Source organism: Triplophysa rosa, linkage group LG5, assembly GCF_024868665.1.
Source record: "Triplophysa rosa linkage group LG5, Trosa_1v2, whole genome shotgun sequence".
Lineage (NCBI taxonomy): Eukaryota > Metazoa > Chordata > Actinopteri > Cypriniformes > Nemacheilidae > Triplophysa > Triplophysa rosa.
The window spans coordinates 25817491-25838196 of NC_079894.1; the positions used below are offsets into that span (position 1 = coordinate 25817491).

General features: G+C 39.6%; 1 protein-coding gene across 1 annotated transcript in view; it reads left to right on the forward strand.

Annotated features, from left to right (window-relative positions):
* LOC130554610 (piezo-type mechanosensitive ion channel component 2) overlaps nucleotides 1-20706 on the forward strand; it is a 141299-nt gene that overhangs the window by 52669 nt on the left and 67924 nt on the right. Inside the window, exons 14-24 of the mRNA XM_057334381.1 lie at nucleotides 839-953; nucleotides 1126-1322; nucleotides 1432-1580; nucleotides 4471-4644; nucleotides 8186-8424; nucleotides 8532-8692; nucleotides 8812-8988; nucleotides 9851-9979; nucleotides 12919-13119; nucleotides 13511-13715; nucleotides 14185-14286. Of these exons, the coding sequence (XP_057190364.1) occupies nucleotides 839-953; nucleotides 1126-1322; nucleotides 1432-1580; nucleotides 4471-4644; nucleotides 8186-8424; nucleotides 8532-8692; nucleotides 8812-8988; nucleotides 9851-9979; nucleotides 12919-13119; nucleotides 13511-13715; nucleotides 14185-14286 (1849 nt within the window). The remainder of the gene's footprint in view (nucleotides 1-838; nucleotides 954-1125; nucleotides 1323-1431; nucleotides 1581-4470; nucleotides 4645-8185; nucleotides 8425-8531; nucleotides 8693-8811; nucleotides 8989-9850; nucleotides 9980-12918; nucleotides 13120-13510; nucleotides 13716-14184; nucleotides 14287-20706) is intronic.

Below are 20706 nucleotides of genomic sequence, written 5' to 3' on the forward strand. Positions count from 1 at the left end.
TTTCTAGAGCATTGCTGCTTTTAAACATTTTCCTGTGGCATGTTGCGCGTTACAGCGACGAGTGCGAGGTCCACTTAAACTAAATTGCAGAACTCATGTTTTAAAACATATTTAATGTATATAAAACATTGCTAGTGAGAACAATGATCAACGGTGCGCACTTTGATATTATTGTGGACAGTCCGGTGGTGGAGCAGTCCATTGGCTCATATGTCTCGGACGTCACGTGAATGGAAATATGCATATGGAAATGATATGCAGATGAGGTTATGCGTAGTTAAACTAGGTGTTATAAGATCCATATTTGGTTATATCGGGGAGGAAATTGGGTGGAGATACACATACGTACAGTCTTCCCCTGACTGAGATTTATAAAGGGAATTATGCACCGGATTCTGATGTATGCATGGTTTTGTGCGTATGCAAAATCTTCCTTTTGTGCATGCGCACACTTTAAGGGTTAAATCTACGCAAAGTTTTATAAATGAGACCCCAGAGCTTTACATTTCTATGATGGAAATATTCGTATTATTGTGAAATCCCTGTTTTGTCAAGCGTAAGTGTATTAAATGTGTTTAGCTGTGCTAATAATTATGCACAAAATATGAACCATTAACAGTAATTAACCATAACCGTTATCTATATACTTTTAATAAACTTTATTATGACCATAATCAACTTTCACAATAACTTAAGGAAGCCTATTATGATGACTTTCTTTATGATGACTTTGGCCACTGAATTACTTTCATTTTATTTTATTTAAACTGTTGAATTGCCATTTGTCTTTTATCGTGTCATTTTGCTAATGCATTTTGTAAATGGTGTATTTTGTCAGGTTCTGTGTCAGTTGAGTTTCTGGCTGCTGCTCAGACAGACGCTGATGGAACGACGAGAGAAGATGAAGGAGGACGAGCCTCTGTCTGATGTTAAAGTAGAGGAGCAGAAGAAAGGTCATCATTTATTTCAGCGCTATATTCTGAATAGAGTTACAGATTACTGTATTTACATGCGCATGTGCCTTATTGTTTTTTTTAATAGTTACCGTTGAGCTTAAAACAATACTGAAGCTTAAACTGTTCATTACCATCGGAGGTTTTTTACAATCACGTCATTGGTTTGTAGATGAAGAGAATGAGCAAGAGGAGGGTGATGAGAACGACCTGATGCAGGTGATGGGGAAGCTGGTGATGGCTCTGCTGGTCAAATACTGGATCTACATCTGCGGAGGAATGTTCTTCTTTGTCAGCTTTGAGGGAAAAATGGTCATGTACAAGATCGTCTACATGATGATGTTTCTTTTCTGCGTGGCCCTGTATCAGGTACTGCTTTTCGATGAGGGGCGGGGCTTGTGATTATAAGGCCTGTCAATCACTTTTACACGATGATATTAATGTGATTGGATCATGGCGGTGGTGTCCTTCTCTTCAGGTTCATTATGAATATTGGCGCAGGATCTTGAAGTATTTCTGGATGTCCGTGGTGGTCTACACCATGCTAGTGCTCATCCTGATCTACACCTGTCAGTTTGAAAACGCCATCGACACCTGGTCTAAAATGACGAGAATTTCACAAGAAGTGTGAGTTTTAAAGACCTCGAGGAATGTTGAGATTTTCAATGAAAGTGTACATGTTGAAACACATGAAGAGTATGGAGGTGTCAAATGAATGTAGATTGTATTTATAGAGGTCAAATAATATAGATTTGAGTAACTTTGATGAGAAATGTTTGAGTTCATATTGAGATCTTCAATAATATTGACTTTTGATTGCAGACTTGACAAATCTGAGCTCAGTTTGACACATTGTTGACATCTCTGCTGTTCTCTTCATTTGTGAAATCTTGGACTCTTTTTCTCAGGAGAAATATATGAGACGCAAATAACACTTAAGCAAACCCTTGTATATCTACAAAATCGATTGGGACTTTAGCTTTGTAGTCACGGTTTGGCAACTTGTTGATACATTCCAGATTCCAAAGCTAACTGCTTTCAGATGTTTTCACCCTCACAGAGATTTACAGTAGTTTAACCAGAGGTGGAAAAGGTAAAAAAATATATACTCAAGTACTACTACTTTGATGAGATTTTACTTGAGTACAAGTAAAATTACCAGTCAAAAAATCTACTCAAGTAAAAGTAAAAAGTAGCTTGTTTAAAATTTACTCAAATTAAAAACTTTTTTTTTTAATGCATTTGGCAGACGCTTTTATCCAAAGCGACCTACATTGCATTGTACTATACTATACATTTGTTTCTGACTATGTTCAATCCCCTGGCAATTTTAACTAAAACACAGACAGAGACACTGTGTTTGGTTTATGTTCAGAGCTTCACAGCGCGCTCTCGCGGTGTTGCCATGTTTACTTATATTTAAGAGCTTCGCATTTGTTGTTTAGTCTTTTCTTATGAAGCTGCATATAGATTATATAGTTAATAAAGTGAACAGTTTGCGTAGTGGTTTTTTGCCTTATTAAATGTGCCGATGTGTAGGTTTATTTTGGGCTTGTCATTGTTTGCTCTTCTTTTCAACAATATGATCTGGCAACACGGCCCTTTTTACGGCAGGGCTGGTGAGGCTTTTCAAAACGCATGAAATAGCAAGAATATATTCATGTGACTTTCTTGCCCTTACAGAAGAGAGAGACATATAATGCACGTTTAAATATGTCAATAAAGCAGAAGTTGTTCAGTTCGGTTCCATACACACTGCGTAAATGTGGTGCAGACACATTAGTGAACCGTGCGTCTACAAAACGGGATTAAACACTTAAAATATAGCATTATGCACCAATGTTGTTTTGACTTTTACTAAACTGTCCAAATTTCTTATTAGTTACCAATGCAACAAGGGTACGAGCATTGTTTGTACAAATATTATTTATCTTTACCTCTACATTCTTGCATATAAGGATTTTTATAAGATGCTAGTTTGCACAGCGTCCATAATCCTGTCTTGAAGCTGAAATGGTTGCTTAAATAGGGGTATTGACGTAAAATCTCTCACGCCCATCATTCACTGGAGTAATTTCAGGTCACGTTTTTTTCCTTGCAATGTTTGCATTTGTTTTACTCAGTAACGGATGTGATTTTAAATATAACGAAGTACAATGCATCACACAAATCATACTTAAGTACAAGTAAAATTACAGATTTTAAAAGCTACTTAAAAAAGTACAAGTACACAATACTCAATACAGTAACGCGAGTAAATGTAATTCGTTACTTTCCACCTCTGAGTTTAACTATAGTAATCAGTTTTAAGGTTTTTTGGTAGTAAAACCATAGTACCCGCAAATTTCAGGGGTGTGATCTTTCCGTATAAATATGGATTTCCGTATTTTTTGACCGCTGGGATCACCTATGTAAATAGCAAAAATTCAATGCATTTTAATTTGTGACGGGATTGGGGGTGGGGGTTTGGGGATGTGCGCGTAGTCATCATGGCCAACAGGATCCTTTCTACGCTCTCTACGTCATGCACACGCTTGTTATAAATGCAGAGCGACCGCTTCATTCAGAACAAAATTTGGCGAGTTATCTTTATGTTTCCAGAGAGTCCGTAAAAAATAGACGTCAAACACAGCTGTTTTGGTACTCAAAAAAGCGCGTGGTGTCATTTTTTATTAAGTTGGGAACTGAACAGCGCCGGCGTCTTTTTCTGGAGCTCAGAGCGTCTTTTGAGGTTGAAAAAAGTTCAACTTTTCTGAAATTAAGCCCCTACGTCAAGCTCCTTTTCCCCAGCTAACCAATGACAGAGACCTGTCGTTTCCATAACAACATGCGAGGAACGTGATTGGTCAAGAAGGGTCAAGCTCGAAAAGATAAAATGGCGGCCGAAACGCCCAGTGGAGCATAGTTTTGTATAAATGTAAGTTTTATTTTCACTTTCAACAACTTCTGATTGCATTTCTAGCGAGAAATTAGTATTGTAGTTTTTAAATATGTGATTAATTATTGCAAAGACGCTCTGTTTATAATTCAAATAGACTTCCGTTACGCTGCCTATCTGTTTCTCTGGGCTGCCTTCGTGCACAGACGCTGCCTCCGAAGTCATGGCGTTCGTCTGCTATTTGTAACCAAATGCTGCCAGCATTTTTTTTTCACTAAAAAAGCACCTTTGTCAACTTTTTCTTGTCAAAAAAGTCAAGTCTGAACACGGCCTAACTGTAGTTTAACTATGATATTTGTAGTAAAACCATAGTAACCACAAATATACCATTGGCCCACTATTGTAAGCATAGTACACCATAATGCAAATACATGTGTTAATCAGGCCACTAAAAACAGGGTAACTGCACTCTTTCTATAGTAAATCCATGGTTATGTCTCATAAAGGCCTTGGGACAGCCTTTGCATTAGATGCCTAAAAATGTTGCGCTAGGTCGACATCTCTCAAGTGTTTGAATAAAGTAGACATGAATCACCTTTCCTTAACATCCACATCATCTCTCTCCTTCTCATCATGCAGACTAAATGACATTGGGCTGGTGAAGTACAACCTCTCTGAATTATTTACTCAAATTTTCATCCCCACGTCCTTTCTGCTGGTGTGTATTTTACACCTGCATTACTTCCACGAGCGTTTTCTTCAGCTCACCGATCTCAAAGCTGTCGTCAGCAAAGAGGAGAGCACCATATACAGGTACCATCAATATTTTCACTTTGAATATTTCTTTTTATGAGGACTTTGAATGTACTGTATGTCAATGTGCTTTAAGATCTACTTAAAATATGTTGAAGATGTTTTCAGATGTAAGTGCATATGTACAGCACTGGATATCAAACGGTTTCACACAGAGACACATAATGTCAGGATTTCAAAAAGGGAAGGACTCAGTATGCAGGGAAATGAACAAATTATCCAAAAAATAGTAATGAAATCCAAGGAAAAAATGACGATCTGGCACAGGATAGAGAACACAGGGGAAAGATAAGGAGAAAATAACGAGAGAACGCAGGTGCATGTACTAATCATCAAACAAGGAAAGGAGGGGGCGGGGCAACAATGATAACCAAGCACATGGTGAACACCAAAACAACCACACAACAGCTAACCAGACTGGCACCCTGACACATAACTGAGAGTTGTTGAACGTAAAGGAGCAGTTCACCCACAAATATTAATTCTGTCATGATTTACTCACCTAAAACCGAAAAAATACAGTGTTTCCGTGGACCACAGAAGGTGTTGGAGAATTATGATTTTTGGGTGAACTTCACCATGACTTGGTTTCACTTTTCTTCATAATATTTGTCCTTCAGTGGAATCTAAAGCAGAAGGTAGTTCTCGTGTTTTACGCCGACAGAGTCATCTTTATTCTGTTCGTTTCGTTTCTTTTCTTTTAACCAATCATCTGCTTGCGTCTTTCTCCTGCCATCTCTCATGCAACAGCTTTACTAAAGTCAGTGGTCGTATCTATTTGATCGTGGATAGGTGGGTGTCCACTTTCTTTCTCTGGAAACCACACAGAATGTTTCGCCTCTTCCCTCATTTCTAACCCCTCTCTCCTGTTTGTCAGTCCACCAAAAACTACTTCCTCTTTTCTCACTTACTGTTGTATCATCACATCAGTCATGACTAGACTGAAAAATGTATGTTTAAAGAATCGTAACCTCATTTCTCTTAACGTCAACATGAAATAACATGTGCAACCCATTTTACGTCCATAACGTCATGTATTTGACCACGTAAAATGCCACTTTTGTGCCGTGTAGGACGGCACTTGTTTTATTTGTTAGAATTCGATTGGATGATACAAAGTATAAAGATATCCAGTCAGAGTTGTCGGTGAAGCCGATTCGGACTTTTGTCAAGGAGGATTACAATCACTCCTTACAGAAACTTGTTTTTTTAATGATATTTAAGAAAAAAAAGGATGAGATAACTAAAAAATGAATCAAGTGAAGTTTTAGGAAGAATCCTCCAAGTTTGTTAAGAAAATAAAGCTACATCAGGATTATGAGCCTGCAATGGTGTATCGTAAAACATTTCGCCGTTTTTTGTCATTTCTCTAGCATCCTACTCACAGATCTTTATTCTGTAATTGTCATCATTTTTTCATGTGAGCTAATGACCACCGAACGAAAGTCATTTTAAAAGGCGGGTCATTTTTAAAGTCATTCATTTTTTAGCTTGTCGTGTTTGGGGAAAAAAACGCGCATGAAGTGAGTAAATGGGGTTGATGTTGATTTCATGTTGTCATCTGCATCCAGATAAGTCCCATTAAACATCCTAACATCAGAATCCTGAATAACTCTCCCAACCACGGCATCCTCAAAATGAAGGGAATGTGTCTTCTGAGCATGATCTAAAGTGCACGTTCCTCTCCTCAAATCTTGATTCTCTCTGTCTTTATATCAATCATTCTTAATCTCAACATCTAGATTTACTGAGTTTTGACATGACATGTTTCTTGCTTTGATTTCATTGTGTAAATTACTTTAACAGCCTCAAGCAAAAAATCTCATCACAGAACAAGTAAGTGTGGTAAACGGGAGGTAAAGCTCGATGTGACATGAAGCCTCATCATGCAAGCGTTGAAAACCCTTAAACACAGCGAGAGGCATCTGGACGATGTGCTCTTTTGATGACACTCACAGTCTGTTTTTTAGACTGCTGAATTATTTCTCATGGTTTTGTTTATTTGGTTATTCATGTTTGGCAAAGACACATGCATTGCTTCTCTCAAGTGGGCTCCTGACATTGTATTGCTAATGCACACAGCTTTCCATTCAAACCCTGCCTGTGGAAACTAAACTGATAAATGATAATCCTGATTGAAGGTTTGTGTCATTGACAAGATCGGATTCATCTGAAAGGTTTTATGAACCATTCTGAGCTGACTTAATCTGCATGTCATCCAAGTTAAAAACAAAAAAACTGTCTTTTCAGTTATGCATGATTCTTCAATTGGAGAGGAACCCTATTCAAATGTTATAGAAAGTCAAATAAAATTATCATTTAAGTTTAATAATCATTTTTATTGTGTCACTTGATGTCTATGGAGGACCCAGCCTGCCAAAATTAAAAATAAATAAAGGAATGAATGACTCGATAAAACAAAATTATTTGTTTTTAACCATTTTTGACCTTAACTTAATTTTTTTCAGTTTTTTAATTGATTTATTATTTTCTGTGTCCATTTTTTAATTTTTTGCATTCTTTTTTTGATCATATCCTTTTATTTTTACATTTATTTACTTATCAGTTCATTTATTTTTATATTCATTTATAAACGCATGTATTTTTTCCACTTTTGTTGATTTATTCTTGTATTTATTCTTACTTTTCATGGTAATTAGATGGGTTGGTCTTGCTTACATACAATGATTTCACTCCGCCGCCATGTTGAAATCAAAGCTATTTAAGATCTTATATATGAAAAATAAGCTGAGGATGTATGTTAAATCACACAAGTTGTTTTACGTCACCACTTCAACCGTACCATCACACATCATTTGTGACTGTTTAAGCTGCCAGAAGCGGGTTTCACTCGCACACAGCAACGTTTTTTTAAACGCATCATTTCTTAAGATCAAAAAACGTTAAAAACGAATTGTTTTGTTTTATCGAGTCATTCAGTCCTTTATTTATTTTCATATTATTTCATTTATTTGATGATGTATTTATACATGTATATATTTATTTTTTTAATTTTGGCAGGCTGGTCCTCCATAGATGTGTTGATCGTAAAGAGATCGTAAAAATTTGCCAGAATCTGTCTATTTTTTGCTTGTTCCTTTTCCACGTTTTATTACTAGATTGTAACAGAACTATGAAGTTATGGACATCAAGTTACCAAATAATCTTTTATGGTACAAATTCACAAAAATGTCACTACCCCCACAAACAATATTAAACACAATAAGCAATACTCTTAATCCGTGTTTTTTTCTTATTTTCTATGAATCTATACATCTGTAAAAACAAAATACATTTTAAATGTTAATTATAAATAGATTATATTTTTCATTATTTCATTTAATGGAAAAGCCTCTTTAGATGTTGTCACATTTATATTAAAAAATATATTACATAAAAAAACTTTTCAGAGTAAGACATAATAATACAGAAGATTAATTTCTTAATCTGAAACTCTATTTGAAGAATCATGCTGCAGTAAGCGATCACCTGTCACTGTAATAAATGAACGTGTGCTGATGTTGATGTTGTTGATTCTCAGACTGGCTCATCCAGACGGGAGTTTGGCAGATCTTACGATGGTGAGCACATCTCCTGAACCTCTGCTGAAGGAAGCGCAGGAGAAAGACTCTGTCAGTGAGATGCTGGTGGTGGATTGTGTGGATGAAGACAAGAAGAAAGAGTCTTTATCTATTCATTCTGCTCATCTGTCCAGTCAGGAGGATCTTCAGCAGTCCAGCTCAGCTACAGATCCAGAAGCGCCTTCAGATCAGAGCTCAGGTGATCTTTTTTTACTGTTCTATTGTTTTATTCTTTGCTCTTATAGAAGTCTGTAAGCTCGCTCTAGGTGTCACATGAGTCTAGTATCTTCTGACTTTGTGCTTTAGATCTGAAGAGTAAATGGCATCTGGTTGTGGACCGGCTCACAGTGTTGTTCCTCCGGTTTCTCGAGTACTTTCATAAACTAAAGGTCTTCATCTGGTGGCTTCTAGAGATGCACATCATCAAGCTGGTATCCACGTACATCATCGTCCTGTCTCTCAAAGAGGTGAAGGATTATTTCAGGATGTTTGTACTTTAAAAGTTTGTGGTATTTTAATGAAATCATGCACTGGTCTCATTCAGGTCCTCTGGAGGCTGAAGATGTTTCTGTTTTATCTGTCGCAGGTCTCGCTGCTGAACTATGTGTTTCTGATCTCGTGGACGTACGCTCTGCCCTATAAGCAGTTTCGGGTTCTGGCCTCGAGCGTTTGCACCGTGTGGACGTGTGTTGTCATCGTCTGCAAGATGTTTTATCAGCTCGAATCCATCCAGCCTAAAAACTACTCAAGCTATTGTACCATGGTGGGTTTCATCGCAACCGGATTCAGTGTCTAAACAATGTTAGAGTGAAGGGACAGGTCACCCTTAACTGATAAAACAATTGTGGAACGTAAACGCATTTGAATAAAAGCTGTCACGACTCTGCTTTATCTTGTCATGGATTTCTTGGTCTTGTGGCAGAGTCGTGGCAAAGCCTTATGTTTAGTGTGAGAAGCTATGGGGTGTTTACCTTTTTGACATTCCATGTGCTTTCTTGTGTCTTGTCATTGGCTCCGCCCCTCTTGTTTCATGTATTGCTTCCCTGCCGTGTCTAATGTTTCCCACCTGCCCTGTGTCATTATCCCTCGTTTGTCTTGCCTTTAAAATGCCCTCATGTTTCTTTGTCCTGTGCTCGTGGATTGTGTATGTACCCTGTACGTGCGTTTATGTACTTGTGCCTGTTCCCTGCCTTATCCCTGGACTGTGAGTTTTGTGTGCCGTGTTTTCGTTTAAGACGTTTGGTCGTGCACTTTAGTTTAGTTTTTGCTGTTCTTGTTTTACGTTTTGCCCCCATGTGGGAAGTCTTTTGTTTCAAGTTTTGGATCCCAGTTCTGTTCTCGTTTTTGACACCCCCTCGTGGGTATTTTAGTTTATTTGTTTAATAAAAGTCTTGTTCTGTTAACCCCTTCACGCCTGCCTGCATCTGGGTTCTTCCACGCCTCTTGACAAAAGCATCTCTAAAATACTAATTCTGTCATCATTTACCCAACCTCATGTGCTTGTTTAACCTTTCTTTAATCAGGAAGATCCCGACTCTGTTTTGTTTGATTTTCATGAACTGATTTAGAAGGAATTATGTATAATCGTATACTGTATGTATATATATATATTTTTTTTCCTGCAGCCCCACAACTACACAGAGGAACAGCAGAAGAAGATGAAATCATCGTTACTGTACAGCATCGATGGAGTGGACCCTGCCAACTGGGTCGGCCTTTACAAGATTAAAGATGCTTTACTGCCCAACCTGAGGGTGAGGCTTTGATCATATTATTGATTTTATATGCCACACACATACGTTCAACCCTGTTACCAGAGAGATTTCTTCAAGCAAAATAATCAAATCCTATTAAACCCCACAGTTTGCATAAATAAGAGAGTATAGGTCAGGTCTTCTTTCCCTTTTCAAAAATATGTATGATAATGCACGGTCAAAAAATATATTGTGATTTGTATTCACAAAACTTTTATGGCCCACAGCATATTTTGTTGTATGAATATGCAAACATGCAAAAACGCCTCTGCTTTTAAAAATAAATTATTATAGCCTCATTCATTTATCAACTTGTCAACTTTATATGAAAAGCTGCATTTTTGTCAAGGAATGCGTCTAGATGGGATTCAGAATCTGTTGTAGATTCTGTACTTTTTTAGAAGATGCATAATGGGAAAAACACTTTTATCACAATGGCTGCGTTTACATTTGTCATTAACATGCGACCTGTGTCTGGATGTTGTCCACATGCACATTGAAAAGACAAGTGTGAACGCGCTTCCGATCGGAATGTTATCCGATCAGCGTGTCCTGATTCAGAGATAGTCGAGGACGCATTGTGATCGGATCTCAGTGTAATGTAAACGCAATCCAGCCGGTTTATCTACATTTACCGGTACAACTTCACAGAAGACCGCGCCCGCTATCATTATTCTCACTCGTCTGTCCGAAGCCTGTTTACGGAAAGTTTACTCTTGCTCCCGAACGTTGCACAGTCGTTCATTTTCCCACAAAATGATCGTGGATACTTTTTTACAGTGTATCATTATTTGCAACCTACAGAGGTTGTATGTCAAATCAAACGAGATGTTAGGTGAACCCAGAACGGGTTTTACTCGCACACACAGTGGTGTTTTTAGACGCATCATTTGTTTATTTTTATGTCATAAAAACGAATAGCAACACTATACCAGCAGGTTGTTTCTAACATACGTGTGTTTAATGTATACGTTGTAATCAACGCTCCATTTCAAGCTCAAGCTGGAAGCTCTGAATACTGCGTATATATATAATTTACACAGAAACAAGCTTGTAGTGTTGCTAATAGCTGATGTCAGTAAGCACGCTGTTTAGGTATTTAGGTATTTGCTATTTAGGGCGCACTTCAAAGAAACGACGCGCTGTCACTTGCAGCCGAACCAACGCAAATAGACGACCATGATGTAAGTGATCGCTTTGATCATGGTAACTTACCTATGTGATTCATTTATGTGTCTGTGACATGAATAAACAAATTATATGTTTAAAAACACAGTTAGAGTCTGTGTGTGCGTGCGTGCGTGTGCGCGCGTGTGTGTCCGAGTGAAACCCGCCGCAGCTTGAATATGTGATGGTGGTACGGCTGAAGTGGTCAAGTACAAAAGCTTGTGTAGTTTGACAAACATCCTCTGCTTATACTTTCACATATAAGATCATTAATCATTTTAATAACTCAAGCTTGGTAGTAGTAACTTTGTCGCACATTTGTCGTTTGAACCACATTGGTTCAACAACATAGTTGATGTCGTCACATAGATGGTGGAGTAATACCGTCTTCTAATGAATCCGTTTAGATCGATTTAATGTCATATTATTGCTGTAAATAATGTCCACTGCATGTGAAAACTATTTTTGTTATCGTATTTTTGCTCTCTATTGTTTTATTTCACGACATTTAACTCATTCATAAGTTTCCTCAGATGTAACTCCTCCCAGGGATTCCCCAGGGTCCTAGAGCACGTAGAACTTTATAAAAACAACGCTTCTATTTTCTTGACATACTAAAAGATGTAATATTGAATTTGTATATTTAGAATGATGGATATAGAATGCACTGCATGTTGCTTGCTTACCTTGCTCAAAAGCATGATGTATGTAAGTCTACTAGGGAGCCCTAAGCAGAATATATTTGGGGGGCCCCTTCGTGCACACCATGAATCTAAAACAACCAATTCTATTAGTTGTAGCTGTGCTTGGAATGTAGGAATGTCATAAAAACAAAAACACATAAACCTTGCATTACAAGTGTATTGTGATTGTCAAAACATTTGATGATTTTATTTCTTCCAATTTTAGGTGAACTTTCCCTTTAAATTTGGAGCACAGACCATACAGAGACTTATTATGCAAAGGTTGCGGAATTTATTGTTAAATGCATTTGCAAACTGTTTGCAAAGATTTTATTTTAAAAATCTATGTAACCTATAACCTTTACAACCTATAAACACTTTCAAAGCCACACAGTTTGCCCTTTTAGTGTGAGGATGATTTAATGTGTTTTTATTTTTGGCAAGTGTATTTTACTTGATATCCTTTAAATTAATTTACAATACGCATGCATTTATTCTTAACCTCATCTCAAATAAAACGCTAAATTGACTGATGATTATAAATTACATGAATCACGTAAATTACATATTTTTCATCTAAATCAGCATTTTGTCATTTGCATCAGTGGATAGTGTCGGTCGTTCAACATTTCTAACGCTAAACACTAAACATTGTGTGTCATGAATATATCACAAAAAAAAACTTAATTTCATGTGCTCTTGGGGGCCCACTGGTGGCAACAGGGCCCTAGGCAGCTGCTTAGTTCGCTTATTCCTTGGGCCGGCTCTGTCTACATGTCATAATAATTAGGAACTATGCTTCTAACCACAGCTCTAGACCTGTATTTCCAACCACGCAACTTTGCGATGCTGCTTGCGTTTGATTGTTGGAACAAGGGTTTCGGGAAACAATTGAATCGTTGAACTATGCTGAAATGACGGAACTTGCGACCATAGTTGGCTAACGATGCTTTTGGGAAACGCACTCCTACTTGTTCGGATCACAGAGATCGCATGTTAATGACAAATATAAACACAGCCAACGTTTTTTTTCTAATGTTCAGATGAATGTGAAATGGAATTAATGTGTTTTCTGTCTTTCTTCACCAGAATAACTTGTTGATGTTGGCCATCTTGGCCTTTGAGGTCACCATTTACAGACACCAGGAGTTTTTCCGTCTGAGGAACAAACTTTCCCCTCCCCCCTCACGGACCATCTTTCATGACATCACCCGGCAACACCTTGACAACGGGATTGTGAATTGTGCCAAATATTTCATAAACTATTTCTTCTACAAGTTTGGTCTGGAGGTACATTTCAGTCTGTACCGCCCTTATCATTTTTATTCATAGATATTTAAAAGACTTTTAAAAGATTGAGATGAATATTTCATGTATCTTTTATTTGACCTATTTTATTACTTTTATTTAAGTTTGACTTGTCTTTTGTTGGAATGTATGTGTATGAAAGATTTTCAATGAAAATAAGAAATATTCCTTAAACGACTTCACGTGGGGAAATAAATAAATACTCTAAAATGGTGCTTTGTAAATTATAGAGAATGAAGTCAAAATTTTCTTTTTGTTATTTAATGCAATGAGATTCTGATGTTTTGAATTAAGTGGCCCCTGCATATGTATTTTTTCATCCAGTAGTACTTTTAAACACTATACCAGGTGTGTTGTTGATTTGTTTTGTCAGGTGTGTTTTCTGTTGGCGATAAACGTGATGGGTCAGCGGATGGATTTTTACTCCATGCTGCACGGCTTCGCTCTGGCTGTGGTCATGTACAGACGCAGACGGAAAGCCATCGCTGAGATCTGGCCCAAATACTGCTGTTTTCTCGCCTGCATCATCACATTCCAATATTTTGTGTGTATTGGAATCCCACCAGCTGCTTGTAAAGGTCTGCGTAACTCTCAGAAACATAAAGTAAAAGGGGGGAATTCACTAAATGGAGCAAGAAAGCATTAAATGGTTTAGAACTGATTTTTCCAAATCTAGTGTATATTTTAGTAATAAGTGAAATGTTTGACCATGTATATCTAAGAGCTATGAATATAACAGTCAGGTTAAAATCCTCCTGCAATTATACAGATAATATCGCTAATCTACATCTCTTGGAAGATTTTAATTTGACGTGTTCAGGAAATATTTAATAGATCTATCCTGTCTGAACAAAATCAGTGGGATCCTAAAACCGTGTGTAGGCATTATCCTCTGCTTATAGTACCTGCAATCTTCAGTGTCTTGGAGTGGTCAAATGTACAACACTATTCATCACACTGTGTGTTTGTGAATTTTGTGAGTTCATTCTTATGTTCTCTGTCTGATTTCACCGTTCTGCATTAGTGATTTTGTTCACTTTTTTCCAGATTATCCCTGGAGGTTTCCCGGCTCCATGACGGAATCTAATGTGATCAAATGGCTCTTCCTCCCTGATTTCCACACACAGCCCACCTCCATTTTCCTCGTCTGTGAGTTGTTACCACACCAAACCCTAATGCATTAAATTATGTTTAGAGACACTGTAAAAATACAGGCCAACCTCTGAAGGAATAGGTCAGCCAAAAAGGAAGATTCTTCTCTAATTACTGAGTTTACATAATTTACAGATGATGTAAATTACAAATATTTACCTCCCGTCCATGCTAGGCTCAAAGGGGCCCCCCCAGAAAGAATTTGTGTCCCCCCAGGGGTCGACGGCGGCGATCACTCCACCTTTTTTTCTTATCACTGCAGAAAGATACTTAAAATATTCCGGTTATTTTGGTCATACAAAACATACATGATTCAAAACTTTGAATGGTCTACTTTTATTTGTGTTCTCTCATAATGACAACAAAACTTTGCGCTTTTATAAAATAAAGAAAATAAACAGGGTGTGCGTTCAGCCGTCAGCTCTGTCACAAATGCGTAATGGCGTGTTTGCAGCAGGGAAAAATAAGTTACATGAGTTATTCCATAGTTTAGATGAGTTTTAATTTGGAAAAACTTAAAGGTCCCGTGTGTAATTTTTGGGATGATCTATTGATAGAAATGCAATATAATATACATAGCTATGCCTTCAGAGGTGTATAAAGAGTGTACACAATGAAGCGTTATGTTTTTATTACCTTAGAATGAGAATTGGCGGACAGCGGTCCGGATCCGGACCTTTGCTTTGTTCCATCCGGACCGTGAGTCATACTGTAGCCTTATAAACCATTTAAAACTTTTGACTATTTCAGTTGTTTATATTGAGGCGCGCATCTACACAATGGAGAATCGCATCACACGCGCTCTCAGGAACACTTATGTAATTGATATTTTGCCACTATATCCTCTAATATCTTTATCTAGCACCAAACAGGCTTCATTTTAACCCTTTCCGCGCTGCTTTTCTCACCCCAAAGACACACCAGCAGCAGACACGTGCTTATTTTAACAGTAGTGCAGACACGCAGAGCAGCTAAATGGACCTACAACAGTAAACAAAATGCAGCAAAAATTAAAGCATTTGTATCTGTCAGTCTGTTTACTGTTTGCAATATGTCTCCAACCTTTCAACCAGATTTGTGATATTTTATGAACCATAATGTTTTATCTACATTTAGCATTAGCATTATTGATCATCATGTAAACATCTGTGACCCTGTGAAAACCCAGGCTAAAGTCTCATAATCTAATTGATTATTAGATAATAACAACTGTTAGGGATGAGGTAGAAACTTGCAACAAGGCAAACAAGAATCTGAACATCGTATATCAGACAGAGGTAAAAGTTCAAGAATAGGCTTGAGCGCTCGGCCGGGGAGAGGTGCAAGAGTGGGCAAAGGCAATGGGCAGATGTTGGAACTGGGAGAACGGGCACAGGAAAACAGAGGCAGCTGTGAGAAGGGGTGCGTGATTCTGGGGAGTCAGTGCTAGATCAATGAGCAAAAAGTCCACAGGCAAACGGGTAATCCACTTGCGAGAGAGCAGTCCACAAGCAAACGGGTAATCCACTTGGAAAAGAGCAGTCCACAAGCAAACAGGTAATCCACTTGGGGGAGAGCAGTCCTCAAGCAAAACAGCAGTTGTGTTCGTTCGAGACAAGTAGAGCCCTTGAAGGGAGAGAAGGGTGATCGCTCAGAGTAGGCGAGAAGAACCGGTAGCCGTGGCCGTCGGGGCAGTGATCTGAGGGCAGAGGAGAGGGTGAACACCATGCAGACATCCAATAGCACTGGAGCCTGAACAAGACAAGATAACTGTGACTAGGCTGTAGCAAGACAAGACAAGATAACTGGGGGTCAATGAGCTAGGATTGCTAACGGACTGACACAGGACTGAAACAAGCGGAGGTTTAAATAGAGCAGAGAGTGTAGCGAGATAGAAAGCAGGTGAGGAAGGATTGGCTAAAGTGAAACCCGGTGTGAGGAATGAGAGAGTAACGAGGGGGGTGGGGCACACACACACGGACTCCGAACACATGGGCAGCTGTCACAACAACCCATGTGTTCGACAAAAACCCTAAACACAGACGAAACGGACACAACAAGCAAGTGATCAGACCCGGGACCTGACAGTACCCCCCCCAACAGCGCCCTGGCGCCCCCCTCCAACCAATGACACCACTCACCCAGAGCCAGTCTCACCGCTAACAGCTCTCGGTTACCGATGTCATAGTTACATTTAGCAGGGCTGAGGCGGTGAGAGAAGGCACATGGATGCATCTTCCCGTCATGAGGGGACCGCTGGGATAAGACTGCACCGACCACGACATCCGATGCGGCGACCTAAACAACAAATTGGAGCGCAGGATCTGGAACAGATAAAACAGGTGCAGTGACAAAATGGGACTTGAGAGTGTCAAAGGCTGCCTGAGCATCTCGATTCCACCTGAAGGACACTTTAGTGGAGGTCAACGCGGTGAGAGGTGCGACTGTCTGGCCGAAGTTCCTGATGAATCGCCGATAAAATTTGGCGAAACCCAGGAAGCACTGCAGTGCCTTCCGAGAGTCAGGGGTGGGCCATTTGGTGAATTCGCACTTCTCCGCCTTCACAAATATCTGGTTCTCAAGCAGACGTTGGAGGACCTGCCTAACGTGCTGGGTGTGCACCTGCAGAGAGGGGGGAAAAATGTATATGTCGTCCAAGTACACAAAGACAAATCTATTAATCATGTCACCCAGAATGCTATTGACAAGGTTCTGGAAGACGGCCGGGGCATTGGTTAGACCAAAAGGAAGAACCAGATACTTGAAGTGACCCGTGGGTGTATTAAATGCCGTCTTCCATTCGTCCCCTTCCCGAATGCGGACGAGATGATAAGCGTTGCGGAGGTCTAATTTGATAATTATATTTTTCTAATTTGAGCAGAGAGGGTAGCAAGATAGGAAGCAGGTGAGGAAGGATTGGCTTAAGTGAAACCCGGTGTGAGGAATGAGAGAGTAACGAGGGGGCGGGGCACACACACACGGACTCCAAACACATGGGCAGCTGTCACAACAACCCATGTGTTCGACATGTAAGGCACCACCCACTGGTCCAATGACGGTATCCAGAGGCGTGGCGAAGGCTTCACACGTGTTCTTGTCTTCCTTTGTTTAGTGAAACAGTATTTGAATAAAAAAATATTTCAATTAATTACCTCTATTTTATCTGACTCCAATTTAATAATATCTCGACTTCTCATTTAGTTTACATTTAACTTTTATCATTAATAATTGTGAAATTTGGATGGATGTCTGATTCCTCTGTTTTATTCTAAATTACACTCCTTCATCCGATTCTCAATGTCGCTTAGAGTCTCGCGCCGGCCGTTATACGTGGATCTCACGGTCACAAACTAGCCAGTCTTGGTCACTGCCAGAGGTTTCTATGACTAGTAATGCTCAGATGGCCGTCTCCAACCAGCACTTCCTGAAACATTATTTGATCTAGTCCCCTTAGACTATGACAACTTAATTAAAGTAATGATTATTTCCAACCAGAGGTCATGACCACTCCATAGAGATAAATAGACCAATCTTACTTCCTCTGACGGTAGCTTTATATAATCATGCCATAGTTTCCTATGTACACTTAGTTAGAATAATATTACAATAACCAGAGGTTTTGGTGACTTGCCCTATTTAGATTGGTCAGACAACATATGTGCTGTTCTAAACAGAAACGATAGCCCCTACGGTGTAATTAGCTTGATGCAAGTGGATGCAAGGAAGGACACCTTCCTCTCGTCTAGCCTCCATGGAATTGCTGTGGTCACCGTGAGAGAGAAGGATAGAGAGAAAACGATTTACAGTTAGTTATTGACAGGAACCTTATACAGTTTGCATTGGGACATGTGATACCATCTCAATTTCCTTTTGACAGTCATGGCCACGCAACTGTTGCATACAGCTTTTATCTCATATGGTCCATGCCATCGGGGTGTGAAAGGGCCTTGTTTTACAAACATCCGTATCATTACCATGTCACATTCTGTAAATCTGATCTCAGATGTTGGGTTGAAATGCATATCATTCATCAGGTCTGACTGTTGTTGTTTAAGAGTGGTTTGTGCCTGTAACACCTTTAGCCTTTCTTGTAGCTGTGTTAGCACAGTCTGTTGTTGTCACGCTCGGAAGAACTGGACTCAAGGGCAGATTCAAAACAAAAGAATTTAATAAATCAGCAAGACATGAGTCAAAAAACAAAATAACGGAAAAGAGTTCCTACAATCCCAAGAGTGAGACAGAGGCAGGGTCAAACAGGCGTGTGGTCAGACGAGAGGCATACAGTGTCCAAAGGGAAATCCAGAGAGTAGACAGACGGGCGAGGGTCGATCGAGGTGCAAACAGGATCCAGAGGGAAAAGGCAAGCTCGTAATCCCAACCAGTGAAGAAGACTAAAGGAGGATCCAGTACCGAACAGCAGGTCAGTCCCGGGAACAAAACTCCAAACAAAAACACTCAAGGTAACTATGACTAGAAGAAAACAAGATTAGAATATTCCGAAGGTAGCAAGAGCGGGGTAAACCATACAACGCAACAGCAACTAAGGAAAGAAAATAGAGGAATATAAAGGGGAGAGTTGACGAGTAGAGATAAGAGACAGGTGTGCGCTGCTGAGCCGCTCGGCTGATTGCCAAACCACGTCAGCTGCGCAACAGAGTAGTCATGAGGAGAAAGTGAGACAGTGAAAAGGAAAATCAAACCCGGGACCTGACAGTTGTGTTGCGAGCACGAGGGGCCCCAGGTCTGCTGGGGCAATTTCCGGATCTATTGGTAACTTCATGACTCTGCCAGTCATGAGTTCAAAGGGGCTGATTCCTGTAGCTTTGGATGGTGTTGCTCGCAATATTGTCAGAACTCTGGGCAGTGCATCAGTCCACCTGTTTTGATGTTGCAATATTTGGTTTGATATGTTCTCTATGGGACATGAAATTATTGCTCAATGTGTCTCATTATCTGCCCTGTGAAGTGCGTTCCTCGGTCCGACTCGATTGTGGTTGGCGTTCCCCAGATTGGGATGATCTGGTTTGCTATTACCCGTGCCACAGTGTGTGCACTATTGTTGCGAGTGGGAAATGCATCCACCCATTTGGAGAATTTGTCAATTATCACAAGACAATAACAATATCCCCCCTTGGCACTGGGTAATGGTCCAATAAAATCTATTTGCAAAGATTCCCATGGACCTTTTGGTGGGTCTGGGCGACACATTTTTGTACGTCCAGGTCTACCCTGGTTGATGGTGGCACATACCAGGCATGTATCACACCATCTATCAATGTCTGATGTCATTTCTGGCCACCAGAAGTTTTTCTGTATCAGTTGTTTTGTTTTGGATGCTGATACATGTGCATAATCATGATATAATTTGATCACTGGTTTCTGGAGGGCCTCTGGAACAACATATTTTTCATCCCTTAAGATCATACCTTCAATAACATTTACCAATTGATCCTGTTCTAGGTTTTCCTCCATGATCTTGAGCTAATACCCCACTTAGAGTGTTCTCATTTCCATCGACTTGCATATGAAAGGGTTTTGAAGGGTTGGGCAAACCCAGAGCGGGCGCAGTGCATAAGTGTTGCTTTAAATTTGTGAAGGCTTGTTCTTGTACTTCAGCCCATTCAAGGACTTCAGAGGGTTTTGATTTTCCTTTTAGAAGTGTGTATAGCAGAGCCGCGGTGTTTGAAAAATCGGGAATGAAATCTCTTAAGTAATTTGCTGTACCCAAGACTTTCTGCAACGCATTCAATGTGTGGGGACGAGGCAGCTCAGAGATGCCTTTACGCCTGTCACTGTTTTTAATACGGCTACTCTGACTGATTTCTGAGCCACAGTCTTTAGATTTTGTTCTTGTTTTTACCGGACTTCTCTGACTAGCGTCTTCTGGAGCTCGGTTACGAGTTATTCTCCGTGTTTTATTCTGTAATGCGGCAATATCAGGTTGCCGTTTCTGATTTTCTTTTCAAGTTTGTCTATTTTCTTCGCCATTGCCTCGCTCTGTCTTGCCCAACTTTGTTTTTCATAAGTGAATGAATCTACTTGAGCCCTTAGCTTTTGTAACTCTTCCGAACGCGCTTTCTCAATTTCTTTGATCGTTCGTTATCAGCTATTGTTTTCAGATCGTTACGACGCAGTAGATAAACGATGGCGAGGGGAGTCTTTTTGTATTTTGATTTAGTTTCCAACTTTCGGCCCTCGGCAGAATACTAGGATATAATTTCGTTATTGTTCCAATTTAAGTCTATTCCTTTTTTTTCATAAAAGGACGAGAGACGGTTTTAGCTTTAAAGCTACGGTGTCCATGATCTCTTCATGTACTCTGCTGCTATGATGTCCCTTTGAAGCCATGCTAATTCTTATGCCCCACCGGTTTCTACGGTCTCCGGTCTAACAATGGGTATCTCGACCCGTTCTACACATGTCTATATGGCGTGTACA